Raw genomic sequence first — 18,989 nt, 5'->3', positions numbered from 1 at the left:
ATATCTATTGGTATTTACCATATTGAAATTAAAACTAAAAAAAGTTTTAAATATTTTAAAATGTTACATGTTAACATGACTTCTATGAAAAATGACTATTTCCCAAACATAAAAAATTTAGTGAGAAGCACTATTGAACATTTTTGCAAATCTCTTCAATGTCTGGCTTAATAGAAAAGCTGGATTTTCATATTCACTTTTCTGCATTTAACCCATTGGGATTTGTTGTTTCCAATGAAGTATAAAATATCTGACCTCACACTGATACCTGTTTGGAAAAGGGAGTACTTTAATAACCTTTTTAAATTTTTTTGTGGGATCTTAGTTCCCCGACCAGGGATCGAATCCAGACCCCTGGCAGTGGAAGCGTGGAGTCCTAACCACTGCACCACCAGGGAATTCCCTTGAATAATCTTGTAAATGGCTGTGGATATTCTTCTTTGATACTACAGCAAAACTCAATGAGTGGTAGTTCCTTAAAGGTTATCTGCATTGCAGAATCTGAAGATGTACTGATGAACTTTTCATACTGCTACATTAAAAATCATTGTTCTGGGACTTCCCTGGTAGTGCAGTGGTTAAGAATCTGCCTGCCAATGCAAGGGACAGGGGTTCGAGCCCTGGTCCAGGAAGATCCCACATGCCGCGGAGCAACTAAGCCCATGCACCACAACTACTGAGCCTGCACTCTAGAGCCTGCGAGCCACAACTACTGAGCCCGTGTGCCACAACTACTGAAGCCTGCACGCATAGAGCCTGTGCTCTGCAACAAGAGAAGCCACCGCTATGAGAAGCCTGCACACAGCAATGAAGAGTAGCCCCCGCTCACCGCAACTAGAGAAAGCCCGCGCAGCAATGAAGACCCAATGCAGCAAAAAATAAATAAATAAATACATTTATTTATTTAAAATAAAATAAAAATCATTGGTCTATCTTGTACTCTGAACAGATCTCCTATTCATGAATGATTTTGTACACTCATGTACATAAGCAGCATTATTCACAATAGCCAAAAGGTGGAATCAACTCAAGTATCCATTGATAGATGAATGGATAAACAAAATGTGGTCTATACATACAATGGCATATTATTCAGCCTTAAAAAGAGAACTCTGACAGATGCTATAACATGGATTAACCCTGAAGACACTATGCTAAGTTAAATAAGCCAGTCATAAAAAGACAAACGATGTAGGATTTCATTTATATAAGGTACCTAGAGTAGTCAAATTCACAGAGACAGAGAGTAGGATGGTGGTGGCTGCCAGGGGCTGGGGGAAGAGATGGAACGTTGTTTAAAGGGTAGAGTTTCAGTTGGAAAGATGAAAATGTTCTGGAGATGGATGGTGGAGAGTTTCAGTTCTTCAAGAACGGACTGGCTCCACAGCAACGTACATGTACTTAACATTACTGAACTGTACATTTAAAAATGGTTATGATGGTAATTTTTTTTAATGTTTATTTATTTATTAGGCTGCATCAGGTCTTAGTTGTGGCACGCAGGATCTTCGCTGCAGAGCGCGGGCTCTAGAGCGCATGGACTTTGTTGCCCCGTGGCATGTGGGATCTTAGTTCCCCGACCAGGGATCGAACCCGAGTCCCCTGCATCGGAAAGCGGATTCTTAACCACTGGACCACCAGGGAAGTCCCTATGATGGTAAATTTTATGTTATGTGCATTACACCACAATATAAAACAACAACAACAACCACCAATTTCATCAGAAGAGTCTTGAAATACTGGGACTACATGAGTCAGGCTCAGGTAGTCAATACAACTTCTAAGATCTTAATTTTCATTTGAAAGCTCAAATTCTATCACTGACAACAGATATTCTCAGTTGCTTCCCTTAAAGTGACAGCCTCACTTTATTAATTTTTGAGAAACTGTCTGCCAAATACCCAAGTCTGAGTAATCAGTCTGTTGGTCATCCTTTCAAATCCAGAATTCCATGAAAAATTTAATTCTTAATTCCAACAGTCACACAAATGCTTTTCCTAAAGACAACCATCTTACCTACCTACTTCAGGGTGCAGAATTAGCATTCCTATTTCCCATTTTGTCACACAGAATATTCTAAAACCATGTACTGAAGGACTGAGAATAAATTTATTAGTTTCTATTGCTTCATCATGGAAGCAATAGAAGTGAAACTGGAAGTGAACTACTTGTACTGCCTTGACCTATGTTAAATAAAGGGCCAGCAGGTTTACCCACCATTGCTTTTGCACCATTAGTGCCAATGTCAACCAGTGAAAACGGCAAATGGTCTACCAATTACGAAAAATTTTGACCTTGTGGAATCTCTGAAAGGGTCTTGGGGATCCCAGGGGCATACAGACTGCACCTTGAGAACCTCTGAATAAGAGCATGGACCAACATCCAAAAGAAAAGAATGTGGGACTTCCCTGGTGGCGCAGTGGATAAGACTCTGTGCAGCCAATGCAGGGGGCCCGGGTTCGATCCCTGGTCAGAGAACTAGATCCCACATGCGTACCGCAACTAAGAGTTCGCGTACCGCAACTAAGGAGCCCGCCGGCTGCAACTAAGGCCGAGAGCAAACAAATAAATAAAAAAGAAAAAAAAAAAAAAGAAAGAAAAGAATGTGTGGGTACAGATTTAAGATAGAGTGATTAAGAAATTCCTCTTCCTACTGCTTATTACTGAACAATCAAATTTTTTATAAATTTATTTATTTTTGGTTGCATTGGGTCTTCATTGCTGCATGCAGGCTTTCTCAGAAGTTGCACGCAGGCAACTTCTTCGTTGTGGTGCATGGGCTTCTCATTGCAGTGGCCTCTTGTTGCGGAGCATGGGCTCAGCCACGTGGGCTTCAGTAGTTGTGGCACGCAGGCTCAGTAGTTGTGGCTCACAGGCTCTAGAGCGCCGGCTCAGTAGTTGTGGCACACGGGCTTAGTTGCTCCACGGCATGTGGGATTTTCCCGGACCAGGGCTCGAACCCGTGTCCCCTGCGTTGGCAGGCGGATTCTTAACCACTGCGCCAGCAGGAAGTCCCCAATCAAATTTTTTTAAAAAGTAAAATCATCAAGTAAGAGCAAGAAGACAGGTGACGGTACTGAATGTTAAGAAGTTACTCAGCAGAATGAGAGAACAACTTGGCCAGGGAAACATGCTATAGTTGCCAGGCAGTACTAAATAACCATTTCAGATCAGCTGTTACAAATTTATGAGACTAGTCATGTTTTTTCCAACCATCCTTCCAAGTTTCTCTGAGAATCAGATTATCATGCTCCTCAAAAGATCATCAATGCTTAGAATATAAATAATCACATATCAGCAGTGTTCCAGGGGTCACGTAGCCTAGCTACATTTATACCTTATTCTCAGTCCAGAAATTTAATACTACGGTATATACCAAGACTCTAAAAAGGTTATGCAAATGTGTGTTTAGGACCGATCCTGAGCAGTACTCCTTCCACCCAAAAACGAGACTGACTCACAAATCAGTAGGTAGTATTTGTAAAAGACACGGTTTAAATAACCAAGATAACAATGGAATTTAAGACCACACTGTGAAATGATGAAACAAATGAAAAACTTACTCTTAAAAAAAAAAACGGTGCAGATATTTTGCATAAAGGATTAAACAAAATTTAGAACAGTAATTTTCAACCTAAGTGAGCTTAAGATTTAACAGGAAGCTTTTCCAAAACACTCATACACTCAACAAATGAAATCTGTAGGAATGCAACCCAGGCATTTACCTTTTGGATAAGCTTTCTAGTTAATTAATTATTATGCTTACCTCTGGTTAAAAACCACGGTCACATCCAGATGGGGAAGTTACATGGAAGTACGTGTGAGCTCAATATAAAATTTAAAACTTTCAACCAGAATAACAACAAAATTGAAAATGGCAACCTTACAAAACAGAGATCTAAATCAGTAGAAATATTCAAAGAAAGAATAAGTTAGGGACTTCCCTGCTGGTCCAGTGGCTACGAATCTGCCTTCCAGTGCAGGGGACGCGGGCTCGATCCCTGGTCGGGGAACTAAGATCCCACATGCTGTGGGGCAAATAAGCCCATGTGCCACAACTAGAGAGCCCGCACGCCACAACTACAGAGTAACCTGTGCGCCACAACTAGAGAGAGGTCTGCGCTGCAATTAAGATCCGACACAGCCAATAAATAAATTAAAAAAATATTTTTTAAGAAAAGAATAAGTTAGGGACTTCCCTGGTGGCACAGTGGTTAAGAATCCGCCTGCCAATGCAGGGGACATGGGTTCGAGCCCTGGTCTGGGAAGATCCCACATGCTGCAGAGAAACTGAGCCCATGCGCCGCAGCTACTGAGTCTGCGCTCTAGAGCCCGCGAGCCACAACTACTGAGCCTGCATGCCATAACAACAACAGAAAAATAAGTTAGCATTTGCCAGGCATGTTGGGTACTAAGTAAGAAGAAGAATTAAACAATTTTTTCAATTCTAATATTTTAATCAAATACAAAAAAACCTGACGACATCATTGTCAGGACTCCATACTTTAAATTAGACAGGTACTTTAACATTCAGTCTTATTCGTTACCTATTGAAAATAATGAAACAAACTGCCCTCAAGTTATATAGCTCTTAGTCTATGTTCCAGATATAAATCTAATTGTACCATGTAAATAATCTTACCTCTCCACTTTATCTGTAGAGGTAGAAGGAGCAGGGACATCTTCTTCAATTCTGTAATAAAAAATTAAGGGGAAAAAAGTAAAAATGAAGGCTATTTTAAGACTAGAAATTAAACAAATTAAGAAAATATGGGGACTTCCCTGGTGGTGCAGTGGTTAAGAATCCGCCTGCCAATGCAGAGGACACGGGTTCAAGCCCTGATCCAGGAAGATGCCACATGCCACGGAGCAGCTAAGCCCGTGCGCCACAACTACTGAGCCTGCGCTCTAGAGCCCGTGAGCCACAACTACTGAGCCCTCATGCCACAACTACTGAGCCCTCGTGCCACAACTACTGAAGTCCGTGCGCTTAGAGCCCGTGCTCCACAACAAGAGAAGCCACCACAATGAGAAGCCTGCACACCACAATGAAGAGTAGCCCCCGCTTGCCGCAATTAGAGAAAGCTCACGCGCAGCAACGAAGACCCAATGCAGCCAAAAATAAATAAACTTTATAAAAAAGAAAAGAAAATATAAAGCCATAAAAAGAGCGATTTAGGGGACTTACTTGGGGGCTCAGTGGTTAAGAATCCGCCTGCCAATGCAGGGGACATGGGTTCAAGCCCTGGTCCGAGAAGATCCCACATGCCGCGGAGCAACTAAGCCCATGTGTCACAGCTACTGAGCCTGCGCTCTAGAGCCCGCGAGCCACAGCTCCTGAGCCCACGTGCCTAGAGCCTGTGCTCCCTAACAAGAGAAGCCACCGCAATGAGAAGCCCGCACGCTGCAACAAAGACCCAACGCAGCCAAAAATAAAAATAAATAAATTTATAAAAAAAGAGCGATTTATTAAATGCTCAAAATATTAAGGTTTTACATAATATTTATTTACATTATCACATTTAATCCTTACTCATTCAAATAACCGTTGTATGCTTATTTGCTACACATGAAGTATACTACAGTGAACAAGACAGTTATATCCTAGATTTGAGTTTACGATCAGACAGAAGAGAATGCAGTATTTGTTATAACCCAGTATGTGCAATCCTGAAAATCTCACATTCTGCAACTGCTCACTAAAAATAAGTTTTTTTTTTTAAAAAAAGGAAGAAGCAGTTTCCCAGAACATTCATTTTTTTGAAAAGTACTAATAAATATCTTAAAAATATTTCATAGTTGTGTTTACTAATAAAGTCTAAAAATAATGACCAACTCAGGAGCAATGAGTAACCCCCCTAGCACCTAGACTGTGCTCCTGAAAATCCATTTCCCACTAAAAATAACCAAGACTCCATTGAGAAATAATTGATTCTAAGCCAGGGCAGGGGAAGTACATAGGTGAATCTGGGACAATTTCATGCCAGAAAGCAACAAAACTATATCTAGTATTATTTAGGGTCATATCTACTTATGGTCATGCTAAAAGGAATTATAAAGGAAAGGTGGGAATCCAGGGTAAAGCATGGGAAGAGTTCTTTGTACTATTTTTTCACTTTTCTATAAACTTGATGTTTCATATTTACAAAAATATTACAAAAGCACACTTAGGAGCCAACCCCAATAAAATCTCACTGGCCAGAAGGGACAATATGAGCATCAACAAAGATAATAACTGCATAACCAACAAGGACCTACTGTATAGCACAGGGAACTCTGCTCAATATACTGTAATAACCTAAATGGGAAAAGAACTTGAAAAACAATAGATACATGTATATGTATAACTGAATCACTTTGCTGTACACCTGAAACCAACACAACATTGTTAATCAACTATACTCCAATATAAAATTTAAAAAATTTTTAAAGATAATAATTACAATTGATTGAAAAACTCCAAATGTGTTTAAATCCATGAGTTCACAATGACACAAACAAAAACCAAAAAACTCGTTAGTCATTTTTAGAGACTGATAGGAGACCACTGCATTATTTTGAAAATTGATAAATAATGGGAAAGAATTTACCCTTTCTTTACAATAAAGTTATACCTTAAGACAATAAAGTCTTAACAATAAAGTTATACCTTTCAAGACAGAGTCGACGTATTACTTAGGAACCCTATATATTGACACCATTCACTTGGTATTAATTTAAATCCTTGTCTCTTTTACCTGCCCCATCATCAGTTTTCACCTGTATGCCAAAGGCAACATTCAGCGACGTGAAGACATACATCATTTATAAATGTGCCCTCAAAGCACACCATGAGAGCTGAGAATGCTGTTAGCTGTGGTGAAATGGAAAAAAGAAAGAACAGTGGGAAAACAGGAAACTTTGCTACTGAGTACTAACACCTCAGGAGCAATAAATTAGAATTGAAGTATGTACAGCAAGAAACGTAGAAGTATGAGAGAACACAAGAAGCTGTAGGAGAGAAAAAGGCTTTCCTATATAGACATTACTGAAAACTCCTCCAAAGGTTAAAACATACATATAAATAGAACAGAGTCAACTAATTTTTCACACCTGGACTTTCTTCCTGTTTAGCGATAACAAATTTATTAAAATAGCAGTGTAATATACACAGTATGGATGAAACAAATGAACAATTAAAAAATAGCTTGCTCAATTCAATAAATAAATATACTAATTCAAAAAATTAAATTCAATAGACATTTTAGTACCCATTATATGCTAAGCATCGGACACAGTCTCCAACAAAAGTTAAAGCAGAGGAGACAGGGAATTCCCTGGCAGTCCAGTGGTTAGGACTCCTCACTCTCACTGCCGAAGGCCTGGGTTGGGGAACTAAAATCCCACAAGGCGCAGGGCACCGCTAAAAAAAAAAAAAAGCAGAGGGGACAACTTGAGAAAGGCAGAAGAGATTAAATGACAGGCAGGGACTAACTATATTGGAGTCTGAGTCCTAGAAAATGCTTTAGAGATGAAAAGTTGTCAGTTACTTTCAGCAGGATCCAAAATCTTTGCTCCTAACTCCTAATCCTTTTGAGAATGTTATACTGGTCTACAAATTTGATGAAAAGCCCTGGGGGGAGGGGAGGCAGGGAAATGGGGTTGAAAATAATCAGAGACTTCACAGGGTGACAGAAATGAAGCACAATTTAAATGCTTTCAGCTGCAAGGTAAGCAAGCCGATGATCTGACCAGAACGCTGGAATGGCCTTGGATCCGTATCTCCTAAACACCTCCTGTCATAGCTAATTATGTTCAAATAGTTTAACTAAGGGATTATTCTGGCCAAATTCTAGCACAGAGCTTCTCAAATTACCTGTGATTGAAGGACCAGACTTTTAATTTCAATGTGTAAGACATGGGTTTTTACAAAGTATTAACAGAAATGTCAGAGTAACATCAAATTTCTTTGTTCCCAAGAAGAGTGGCCCCCGCTCACCGCAACTAAAGAAAAGCCTGCGCACAGCAATGAAGACCCAAAGCAGCCAAAAATAAATAAATTTTAAAAAAAATTTCTTTGTTCCCAAATGCTTACTCCCAATTTTTATACATATACACAGCATGGTTTGTGGGATCTTAGTTCCCCAACCAGGGACTGAACCAGGGGCCATAGCAGTGAAAGCGTGGAGTCCTAACCACTGGACCACCAGGGAATTCCCTATACTTTTATCTTTGTAGACCAGTAACAAACAGTTCACAAACCAATACCAGTCTGTGGCACACAAAAAGTGGTAGTAACACAAACGTCCAGAGTATGAGTACTAAAAACAAACACGTTAACACTGTACATACATGCTACATTCAGGCACCAGTAGCAACAATAATACACAAAATGTTTTGCACCCCACATAGGTGACAGATGAAGTGCAATACTATTAAACTTTCACGGTTAGCCATAATGCAAGTTAACAGGCACCAGATTCAAACAACTCAAACTACTAAAAAAAAAAAAACAGCCAAAATACACGAAACACCAGTTTTACACTAGTAGCACAAGACAGTAATCTGAGAGAAGGGAAACAAATGAGGTGAGTCCTATGAGTATCCCCAGGTTACTATCTGGAGAGATTTGTCCACAGGACAGAGAAGGACCCTGAACAAAGTCCATCTCACAGAATTGAGAAGACAGAATTTGAGGTTTGGAGTGGCCTAGGTAGCTAGAATTTACAGGACAGACTAGAGAGAGAGCTGTAGACAAAGCAAGCTTCAGAGATCTGTAGACGCTTCCCCCCAGTCTTTGTTTAAGTGCTGATCAACTTATGCATAAGAAAACTACTGAGACCCGGGAAAGAACAACCCAGAAAAGGAATAGGCAAAACAATCCTTGGAAATCACACAGGGTCTAGAATAAATAACTCCCATCAGCCAGTCTGTAATTTAAACCATGGAGTCCTGATAATGTTATCTTCAGGTTTTTTGCATTTGATTAAAATATTAGAATTGAAAGTTACTTAATTCTGCTCCTTACTCAGTACACAACGTGCCTGGCAAATGCTAACCTAGTAGTCTTTCTTTGAATACCTCTACTGATTTAGATCTCTGTTTTGTAAGGTTGCCATTTTCAATTTTGTTGTTATTCTAGTTGAAAGTTTTAAGTTTTATATTGAGCTCACACGTACTTCCATGTAACTTCCCCATTTTGGTGTGACCATGGTTCTTAACCGGAGGTGAGCATAATAATTAATTCACTAGAAAGCTTATCCAAAAGATAGATGCCTGGGTTGCACCCTTAGAGATTTTATTTGTTAAACTTGAGATAGAATCCATGTTTGTTTTGGAAAAGCTCCTTGATAATGTCATAAATAAGGCAACTGTCATAGTGTCAATCTCTGTATCGTTATTAAAACTTAATTCCTCTCTACTTTGGAGAATACCTCCTTAAACTATAATGTAAATTCCAAGACTGGAATTTACTTTTTTTTTTTTTGGCCACGCCCCACAGCATGTGGGATCTTCCCCTACAAAGGATCAAACCCGTGCCCCCTGCAGTGTAAGTGCGGAGTACTAACCACTGGGCTGCCAGGGAATTCCCTGGACTTTACCATTGTAACTTTCCTTCACCCCACTTTCCATGTCCCCACTTCCTAGGAGCAAGGCTGGAACCACATCATTTAGGTTTTTTCTTAAGGTTTTGTTGTTGTCGTTGTTGTTTTGAATTTTTGGCCGCACTGTGTAGCACGTGGGATCTTAGTTCCCCAATGAGGGACTGAACCCATGCCCCCTGCACTGGAAGGCAAAGTTTTAACCACTGGACTACCAGGGAAGTCCCAGATCGTTCAGTTTTGATGCCAACCTAAGGCCTTGAATTTTTATCCTTAAGTTGAGGCACTGTGTAATATGATCAAATTTACCTTTTATATACTCAGTGGTACAAAAGTTTGAAGTGGATAAAATGAGGAAAAAAGGATATCAGTTGAAGATACTATTAAACAGCACTGTAAAGCACTCAGCAGTGATAAACTTACTTCCATTCTTATTTAGTAGCCTAGACAAAAAGGGCATGTACTAGCATAGTCAGAAGAAAAGATGGATTAAAGCAGTGGTTCTCAAACTTCAATCTACACGAATCACTTGGAGCTCATGTTAGAACACGTTGTTGAGCCCCAACCCTAGAGTTCTGGTTCAGTAGGTCTATTATGAGGTCCAGGAATTTGCATTTCTAACAACTTTCTAGGTGATGCTGCTACTGCTGGTTTGGGGACCACACTGTAACAAACACCAGGTTAGAAAAAAAATTATAAACTGATGTTCATGTCCTATCTGAGCCATAGACATGTTTATCCACAATTATTTTTTTAATGTTAATTATGGTAGTTACTACATTTAAAACTATTAAGATACCACATAAAAATCTGGATTTCTGCTTCTCTTGAAAAATCATTATGTAAACTCTGAAACCAGAAAAGTATTAAAGAAAACCACAGGCAAATTACATTGTAACTCATCAGAAGGCCTTTTATATTCAGAAATCATGTAAGACTGATAAATTCTACTCCATCTAATTCATTTCACAAAAGGTTAACTTAGTGAATATATACAGAATATTAAATCAACAGGAAAAAAGGTCCAACAGTAAAAGATTAAAGGATATAAACACATTCACAGAAAATGAAACACAAATAGCTCAAACATTTGAATACATGCTCACACTGATTCTTCAGAGAAACACAAAATTACAGTGAGAAAGCATTTTTTACCCATCAAATCGTCAAAGACAAGAATGTAAGAGTAACAGGTGTTCGCATATATTGCTAATATAAGTTTAAATTCACAAAACTTCTATGAAGGTCTATTTGACAATATCGATCAAAAACAACAAATGAACACTCTCTGATCCAGCAGTTCCACTTGTAGAAATTTATCCTATAGATATACGAGTCCATGGTTACAAGGTTATTCACTACAGCACAATTTGTAACAATTAAATTCTGGAAAGAATTCAAATGTCCATCAATAGGAAACTCATTATGAGACAGCCACAAAATAGAATACAATGCAGCCGTTAAAAAAAAAAGAAAAAGAAAGAAACTATGCCCTAATGAGGAATCATCTCCAAGATATACTGCTAAGTGCTCAGAAAGTGTCAAGTGTGCTACCATTTACACAATAATATAGAATTAATAACTACATACAATCTGCTCGTATATGCATAAGGTATCATTGAGGGATACATAATAAATTACTAACACTGGTGGACTCTGAGGAGAAAACCTATGTGATTAGGGAATAAGGGTTGGAGGGACATTTCACTGTGTACTTCCCCTTCTGGATTTTGAACCAGGAATGTATTTCCTAGTCAAAGAAATAATTACAATATTCTTTAAATATTGGAAATATCTGCCACTATGGCATACATTCTCCCCAATCAGCTGAAGCTGAACAGTGACCTAGCCCTTTAAGGGAGAATTCACTTCAATCCCCACCATCACTTCACTTTTTCCTATCTGGCCCTCTAAGCTTTACATTTCTAAGCCCTGTTACAGATTACCAAACTGCTAAATATTGGTAACTGTTTAGAAATTGAAAAAGGAGGAGGGGGAATCTAGAATTTTTATTTCTGGGATTGGGAAACTGAGCGCTATCCAACCAAAATAAGGTACAAGAGCAAGATTATTAGTGAAAATTGGGGGGTACATACTGAGTTGGTTTTGAGGTGCTTATGGAACACCTAAATGGATAGCATTCAGGGACTTCCCTGGTGGTCCAGTGGCTAAGACTCTGGGCTCCCAACGCAGGGGACCCGGGTTTGATCCCTGGTCAGGGAACTATATCCCACATGCCGCAACTAAAGATCCTGCCTGCCGCAACTAAGACCCGGCGCAGCCAAATAAATAATATTTTTAAAATAATAAATAAATAAATGGATAACATTCAGTAGGCAATTCAGAGCAAACATCTGTCAGACATAGCAGTGCCTACTACATTCTCATTTAATCCTCTCACAAAAAACCTTGTGGCAGGTGGCAATATCCTATTTTCCAGAGAAGTAACTTACCCAGTTACACGACCCCATCATAACTCATTCTGTACTCCAACTGCCTACTGACTTTCTGTATTCCCCATCAGGATTAAGATCTAAGAAACCATGTCTATCTTATCCTAAACTGTATCCTAGCACCAAGCACAAAACCTGGTATCTAATCAATATTTGTTAAAGTGACCAATTCTGAATCACTAGGGTAGGATTAACGACAAGTGACTTTGCCACTTACCATGTGAAGTACCTCAGTTTCCTCAACTATTAACAGTACCTATCTCACAAGATCTGTTTCGAAAATTAAATGAGAAAGTTCACAAAGTGCTTAGTTCAATGCTTGGCACATAAGGAATCAACAGATTCTAGCAATCATTAACAATGAAAGAACAGAAAGATAGGAAGAAAAGGAGGCAGCATCAAAAGAAGACAAAATTAAGGAGGGAGTGTCTGGTATCAGAGGTAGCACAGAGGTGCCAAAAAGGCAGCAAAAAGAACTCATTAGACAGCTAAGAATAAGGACTATTTTAGCATTTAGACAATCCATGATCACCTTTAGCAATGTTGTTTAAATGACATGAAGAAGCCAGATCGAGACAGGTTGAACAAATGTGTATATTCTCAGAACACACCTGTCCAATTAGATTGTGATCTGATGACCAGCAACTGATACCTTATTCATCTTTGTATCTCTAAAACCTAACGTATTAAAATATATATTGAATACATTTGTTAAATGATTAAGCAAACAGAAGGGGGAAAAAAATGGACACCAGAAATGCAGACTCTTATCTAAAGAAGCCTGGCTATGAAGGGAAGAAGCAAAGAAAGCAACTGAACGCACATATCAGAGAAAATGTTTTTAAAAGCACCCTTCTTGGGACGTTTGAATGCAGAGATGGTGCTATCTAAGGGGAAGGAAAGGAAGCACCAAGAGACCAAATAGGTAGTTGCTGGCAGACAACCAGACATGAAAAAAAACCCCACAAATCTCCAGTTGTTTAATCTTAAAGATTTTTTTTTCTTTAACATAAACCCTCAGCCTGTGAAGAAGGCTTTTCTTCTGGCAAACTTTTAAGTTCCACAAGAGGTCTTAACCCTCTAGCTGTCTATTTTGTGCCTGCTACAGCAGAGAAGCTGAATGAACATTTAAGAAACAACAGCATTGACTGCACTCTTTAAATTTTTGGCCCCAAATCTGAAACAAGGACAACATTGGCAATCCTACCACATTCCCTAGAATATGTCTTCCAGGTCTCCAAAATTACTATCTCTCCTCAAATCTCCTACACCCTACTCCATTCTGCCTTACTTCTAAGCAGATCTTGCTTCACACCTCATTGAGCAAATAGAAACCATTAGACAGGAAGTCTCCCTTCCTCAACCACCAAAACTACCAACCTGCTTGCCTCTGTATCCACATTCTCTGCTATCCCTATTTCCATGAACGAAGTTTCCCTGTTAGAAACTTCATATAGCTGACCCCTTGTCATTCATCTCATTGTGGCCATCCCTGATAGCCCAATCTAAAATAACCACCCAGGGCTTCCCTGATGGTGCAGTGGTTAAGAATCCGCCTGCAAATGCAGGGGACACAGGTTCGAGCCTTGGTCCGGGAAGATCCCACATGCCGCGGAGCAACTAAGCCCGTGCGCCACAACTACTGAGCCTGTGCTCAAGAGCCTGTGAGCCACCACTACTGAGTCCGTGTGCCAGAACTACTGAGCCTGCGCTCTAGAGCCCACAAGCCACAACTACTGAAGCCTGTGTGCCACAACTACTGAAGCCTGTGTGCCTAGAGCCCGTGTGCCTAGAGCCCGTGCTCCGCAAAGAGAAGCCACCGCAGTAAGAAGCCACGCCCCGCAACGGAAGAGTAGCCCCTACTCTTTGCAACTAGAGAAAGTCCGTGCGCAGCAACGAAGACCCAGTGCAGCCAAAAATAAATAAGTAAATTAATTAATTAATTAAAAATAAATAACCACCCAGTTACCTCACATCACCTTAAAACTAGGGTAATTATTTGCATAGCACTTTATCACTGATATTCTCTAATCTATATATTCATGGTCTCTATCCCAGTAGTCGAAGCTCCATTTGAAAGCAGAGATCTTTTCTGTCTCCTTAACCACAGGGCCTCTACTAGGTAAGACAATGTTCAATAAATATAGGGAAAATATGCCAATAAGTAGGAGGAAAGAAAACTGCTTCACAAAATTTTCCTGAAAGAAAATTTCCTTGTAGAATCTCCCCACCACTGCCACCATTTAACAAATGGGAAAACTGAGGTCCACCGCAGCAGCCAGAAACAGAACCCAGTTTTCCTGGCTCTCAGTCATCATAGAAATTTAGCATCATCTATCATCCTCCCTATAAAGTTTTTTGGGTTTTTTTAGGCTGTGCCACACAGCATGCAGGATCTTAGTTCCCCGACCAAGGATCGAACCTGCGCCCCCTGAAGTGGAAGCGCGGAGTCTTAACCACTGGACCGCCAGGGAAGTCCCTCCCTATAAAGTTTTATGGTACCCTTACAAATAAATACAAGTTCAACATCCACCTATGACACTAATGTTAGAAGTCAGAAGAGCTAGGCTTGATGGGAGGAGTATGACTAAAAAGGTTGGGGGGTAGGTTTCCATATAATGTTTTGTTTCTAATTTCCCTTTGTGAAAATTCACTCAACTGTACATTTACCATTCGTGCATTTTGTAGTATGCCGTACTTCAATAAAATGTACTGAAAAACTGGCAGGGAATTTTTTTTTTTTTTTAGCCAGGCTGAGAGGCTTGCAGGATCTTAGTTCCCCAACCAGGGACTGAACCTGGGCCATGGAAATGAAAGCGCTGAGTGCTAACCACTGGACTGTCAGGGAATTCTCATGGAGCTTTTTACCTTATGTTTTCTTCTGGGAGATTTATAGTTTCAGGTCTTACATTTAGGTCTTTAATCCATTTTCAGCTCATTTTTGTATACGGTGTCCCAGTGGTTAAGAATCCACCTGCCAATGCAGGGGACATGGCTTCGAGCCCTGGTCCAGAAAGATCCCACATGCCACGGAACAACTAAGCCCGCACACCTAGAGCCCGTGCTCCGCAACAAGAGAAGCCACCGCAATGAGAAGCCCGCCCACTGCAACAAGGAGTAGCCCCTGAATGAGCACAGCGACCAGAGAAAGCCCCAGAGAAAGCCCGCGTGCAGCAACAAAGACCCAATGCAGCCATAAATAAATAAATTAAATAAATTTAAAAAGAAAAGAAAAAAAGAATGTCCTTTCTTCATTGAGTGGTCTTGGCATCCTTATCAAAGATCATTTGACCATATGCAAGGATTTATTTTTGGGCTTTCTATTACATTCCATTGTTCTATTTGTCTATCTTTATGCCAGTAGCACAGTGTTTTGAAATCAGGAAGTGAGACCTACACTTTGTTCTTTTTCAAAACTGTTTTGGCAGGGAATTTCCTGGCGGTCCAGTGGTTAGGACCCCAGTTCAATCCCTGGTCAAGGAACTAAAATCCCACAAGCCTCGAGGCGTGGCCAAAAACAAACAAAAGAAACAGTTTTGGCTATTTGGGACCCCTTGAGATTTCTTATGAATTTTAGGATGTATTTTTCTACTTCCGCAAAAAATGCCATTGGCATTTTAACAGAAACTGTGTTGAATCCATAGATCTCTTTGGGTAGTATGAACATCTTAACAATAATAAGTATTCCAATCGATGAACATAAGATATATTTTTTTTGTGGAACCTTTAGGGTGAACCTCTTTTTTTTTTTGAAGGGGGTGTAATGTTTAATTGGCATCCAAAAGTAATCAGCTAGACGTTAAAAAATAATGTGCATCTCAAAAAAATTACATTTGTCCTTGACTTTTGCTTCTCCCTGATTCACATGTTATTAATAAGATCATACTACAGTACATATGCCAGATATTGAAACTGTCCCAAGGCATCTAGATATATGAAAGGAGACATTAACATTCATTGAGTCATTTAATTTTGTCATGAGCTGACAATTATTAAGTGCATTTATCAAGCCTCGTAAGATTTATACAAACTGGGTCATTTTTACCCTACTGTCATAGCCCAAGAAACAGTGTATGTTTAAAGCCCAAATTGTAAAATTGCAATTAATCTTACTATTTTTTGGCATTTTTATTTTTTTTATAATTGTGAATTTGTCTTTTTATTTCTGCATTGCTCTGTATATATTTTTTCAGTTTTTTTTTATACAGCAGGTTCTTATTAGTTATCTATTTTATACATGTTAGTGTATATATGTCATTCCCAATCTCCCAATTCATCCCACCACCACCACCCCTCAGTTTTTTTTTTTAACCAATTTTTTTTTTTGGCCAGGCTGTGTGGCTTTCAGTATCTTAGTTCCCTGACCAGGAATTGAACCCGGGCCCTCTACATTAGGAGCACAGAGTCTTAACCGCTGGACCACCAGGGAAGTCCCTCCCTGAACCTCAGCTTTTTAAACTGGTAAGTGAAAAATACTTTCAGACACGCATATGAAGATTACCAAGGTTAATGGATGTGATGATGAGTAAATTGTCGTAAGAGTACAAGGTCAGGGACTTCCCTGGTGGTCCAGTGGTTAAGACTCCGTGCTTCCAATGCAGAGGGTGTGGGTTCGATCCCTGGGGGGGAACTAAGATTGTATAATGCCGCGTGGCACAGCCGGGAAAAAAAAAAAAATTTTTTTTTTTTTTTCAAAAAAAATCTTCTGAAAATAGTTCTTTTTTTTTTGCAGGTCCACCAAGAGAGACTCTTTTCTCATTTACACATTGTAGCTAATATATTGAACCTAACTCCTCCACCCCACCAATATATAGGTACACAGGTACGTTAGCTAAATCTTTCACACAAATATATTCTAATTACAGTGACGTTAATTCACCATAAAGCTAACTTACAAGAGGCTATCCATCTCATTTTAAACAGCCAAATACTAAGCACCAAAATAAGCTCCACAACAACACAGATGAACCTTCCACTTATGGAAATAGGAACGACAAACCCCAGAACTTTAAGGATTACTGAGCTAAACCACTTATTTTTACTTTGACATCTCTCATCTAAAGGTACGAATAAGTAGCTCAGAAATTATAAAACCGTTAAAGTAAAATTCAATGCATCACATAAGACTTCCTCTTTCTAAGCTTTCTCATTCCTCCTTACCACTATATTACAAACTGCTATATTCTTTTGTAACATAAACAAAAACGTTAACAACTAGTTAGAACTATTTAGAAAGCTAATAAGGACAAAGACTGATTTAACATTTAGACAACCATTGATAACCTTTAGCAACGTTGTTTAATGGCATGAGGGGACAGAAGCCAAATTGTAGCTTTTTACAGATGACAAAACTGTAGCCCAACAGTCACCACTTAAGCAATAAAAGCGGTATCAAAATCAACTCTGAATTGTGGTTTATTTCTCATTCCATTTTCTCTCTCTGCTGGTTTGGAAGTTAAACATGTTTTTTATTCTTTCAATGGTTATACTGGAATTATAATGTGCATTCTTAGTTGTCTATTAAACTCACGTACATTTTCTTTACCCTCCCCCTTAAACGCCTGAAACGCTTTACCCCTGAATTGCCCCAGGAACTTACTTAACTAAGGAATGATGCCTTTATTGTTCTCTCCAACTAGCTAATTAGATTTTCATGCAATTTCCTCTCAAGCTTTGGGCATGGGGGAAAGGATGAGTAATGAAGGAATAAAAACTTGAAATACTGGGGTTTAACCTAGAGTCTGCCACTTAATAATTTGGGTTATTTCTTGTTTCTTCGAATAACGGCCTGTTTCCCTTCACTGTTCAAAAAATATCTTTATGTCTGAGTGGCACTGTGCCGTTTTCATAGCAATCATGTCTTCTATCATTCCCTCCAGTCCTTCTGTTACACTTCGCGCTTAATACTGCCCATTCTCCTAGCAACCAAACACTGCTAGAAGTGAAAAGACCTCAACGCAGCGTTAGAAGATGCTTCGCCTCCCGATAAAATCCCCCAGAAGCAGCCAAGTCCCCCGCCAACGTTCCCAAAATCTAAAAGAACCACGATGCTCTCCACCACAGACAAAAGAAACGGGCCTTGCTGGGGGTAGGAGGATACCAGGTGAGCGAGGAGACCGCGGGGAACAAGCTTCACCGCGTCCCACAGGGGAAGTCCGAGGCGCTCGGGAGCCGCAGCCCCAAACAATGGAGTTTTCCCGCCTCCTCGGGGCCCCGCCCCCTGCTCCAGAGCCGGCGGAGGGAAGCGAACGCACAAGCGCACGACCCCGCCCCCGAGAGACCCCGCCCATCCCGACCCACCGGTCCAGCCTCCTCCCTCGTGCAGGGTTTTTTTTTTTTTTTTTTTTTTGGCGCCAAATCTCTGTTGGTTATTTTCCCGATGTGTTTGGGGATCCTACCGGAGGCGCACGCCAGGAGTGCGGCGACCGCAGGGACGTGAAGGTACACTGCCTCGCCGGGGCCCCGCCTCCCCGCCGATAGCCCCGGGCCTGGGGAGGAAGGAGAGGGGCAGGCGATGGAGACAGCCGCCGCTGCCCCCGGCAAGATGGCGACCGCGAAAAGCGGGGCAGGGGGCGCCAGCCGACCGGCGTTACTGCCAGTGAGCGAGGCTCTCTGCAAGAAGTGGGCTTCTCCAGTGTCCGGCCCTCCCCGAACAGCGACGGTTGTTCACTAGAAGGAAAGTCCTCCCACCCTCCGGTCTGTCCCTCCCGGGGAGCCTCCGTCCACCACCCCCTCCCTGCGGACTGGCCAGTGCCTCAAGCTCTCCACGGTCCAGCTTACTTGTCGGCGGAAACCAGCTCCGCGGTGATGGCGGCAGTGGCTGTGGACTCTGCGGCCATCGCTCGCCTGAGGTGGTGGACCAGCGGACGGGATAGTGTCTGTGAGAAAAACAGAGAGAATTCCCAAAGCCAGAGACTTATTCGTGGACAGAAAATGGCAGATTGGAGACCCCGCG

At 40.6% G+C, this 18,989-nt stretch overlaps 1 protein-coding gene and 1 non-coding gene across 3 annotated transcripts in view; both read right to left on the bottom strand.

Moving 5' to 3' along the window:
- Positions 1 to 18,989, bottom strand: part of NASP (nuclear autoantigenic sperm protein) — a 34,466-nt gene extending 15,477 nt beyond the window's left edge. Inside the window, exons 1-2 of one of the 2 annotated variants that reach the window (XM_068539773.1) lie at positions 18,815 to 18,989; positions 4,643 to 4,693 (exon numbers count right to left, since the gene is read on the bottom strand). In XM_068539773.1, the coding sequence (XP_068395874.1) occupies positions 4,643 to 4,693; positions 18,815 to 18,873 (110 nt within the window). In that variant the 5' untranslated portion in view covers positions 18,874 to 18,989. The remainder of the gene's footprint in view (positions 1 to 4,642; positions 4,694 to 18,814) is intronic. The other variant, XM_068539775.1, reaches the window with a different exon arrangement.
- Positions 16,391 to 16,463, bottom strand: TRNAR-CCU (transfer RNA arginine (anticodon CCU)). Its single transcript has one exon. It is a non-coding gene; the product is annotated as a tRNA-Arg (tRNA).

The sequence above is a fragment of the Eschrichtius robustus genome, chromosome 3 (assembly GCF_028021215.1).
Source record: "Eschrichtius robustus isolate mEscRob2 chromosome 3, mEscRob2.pri, whole genome shotgun sequence".
Lineage (NCBI taxonomy): Eukaryota > Metazoa > Chordata > Mammalia > Artiodactyla > Eschrichtiidae > Eschrichtius > Eschrichtius robustus.
The sequence above is the reverse complement of the archived record's forward strand: the minus strand, read 5'-3'. Positions and strand labels throughout refer to the sequence as shown.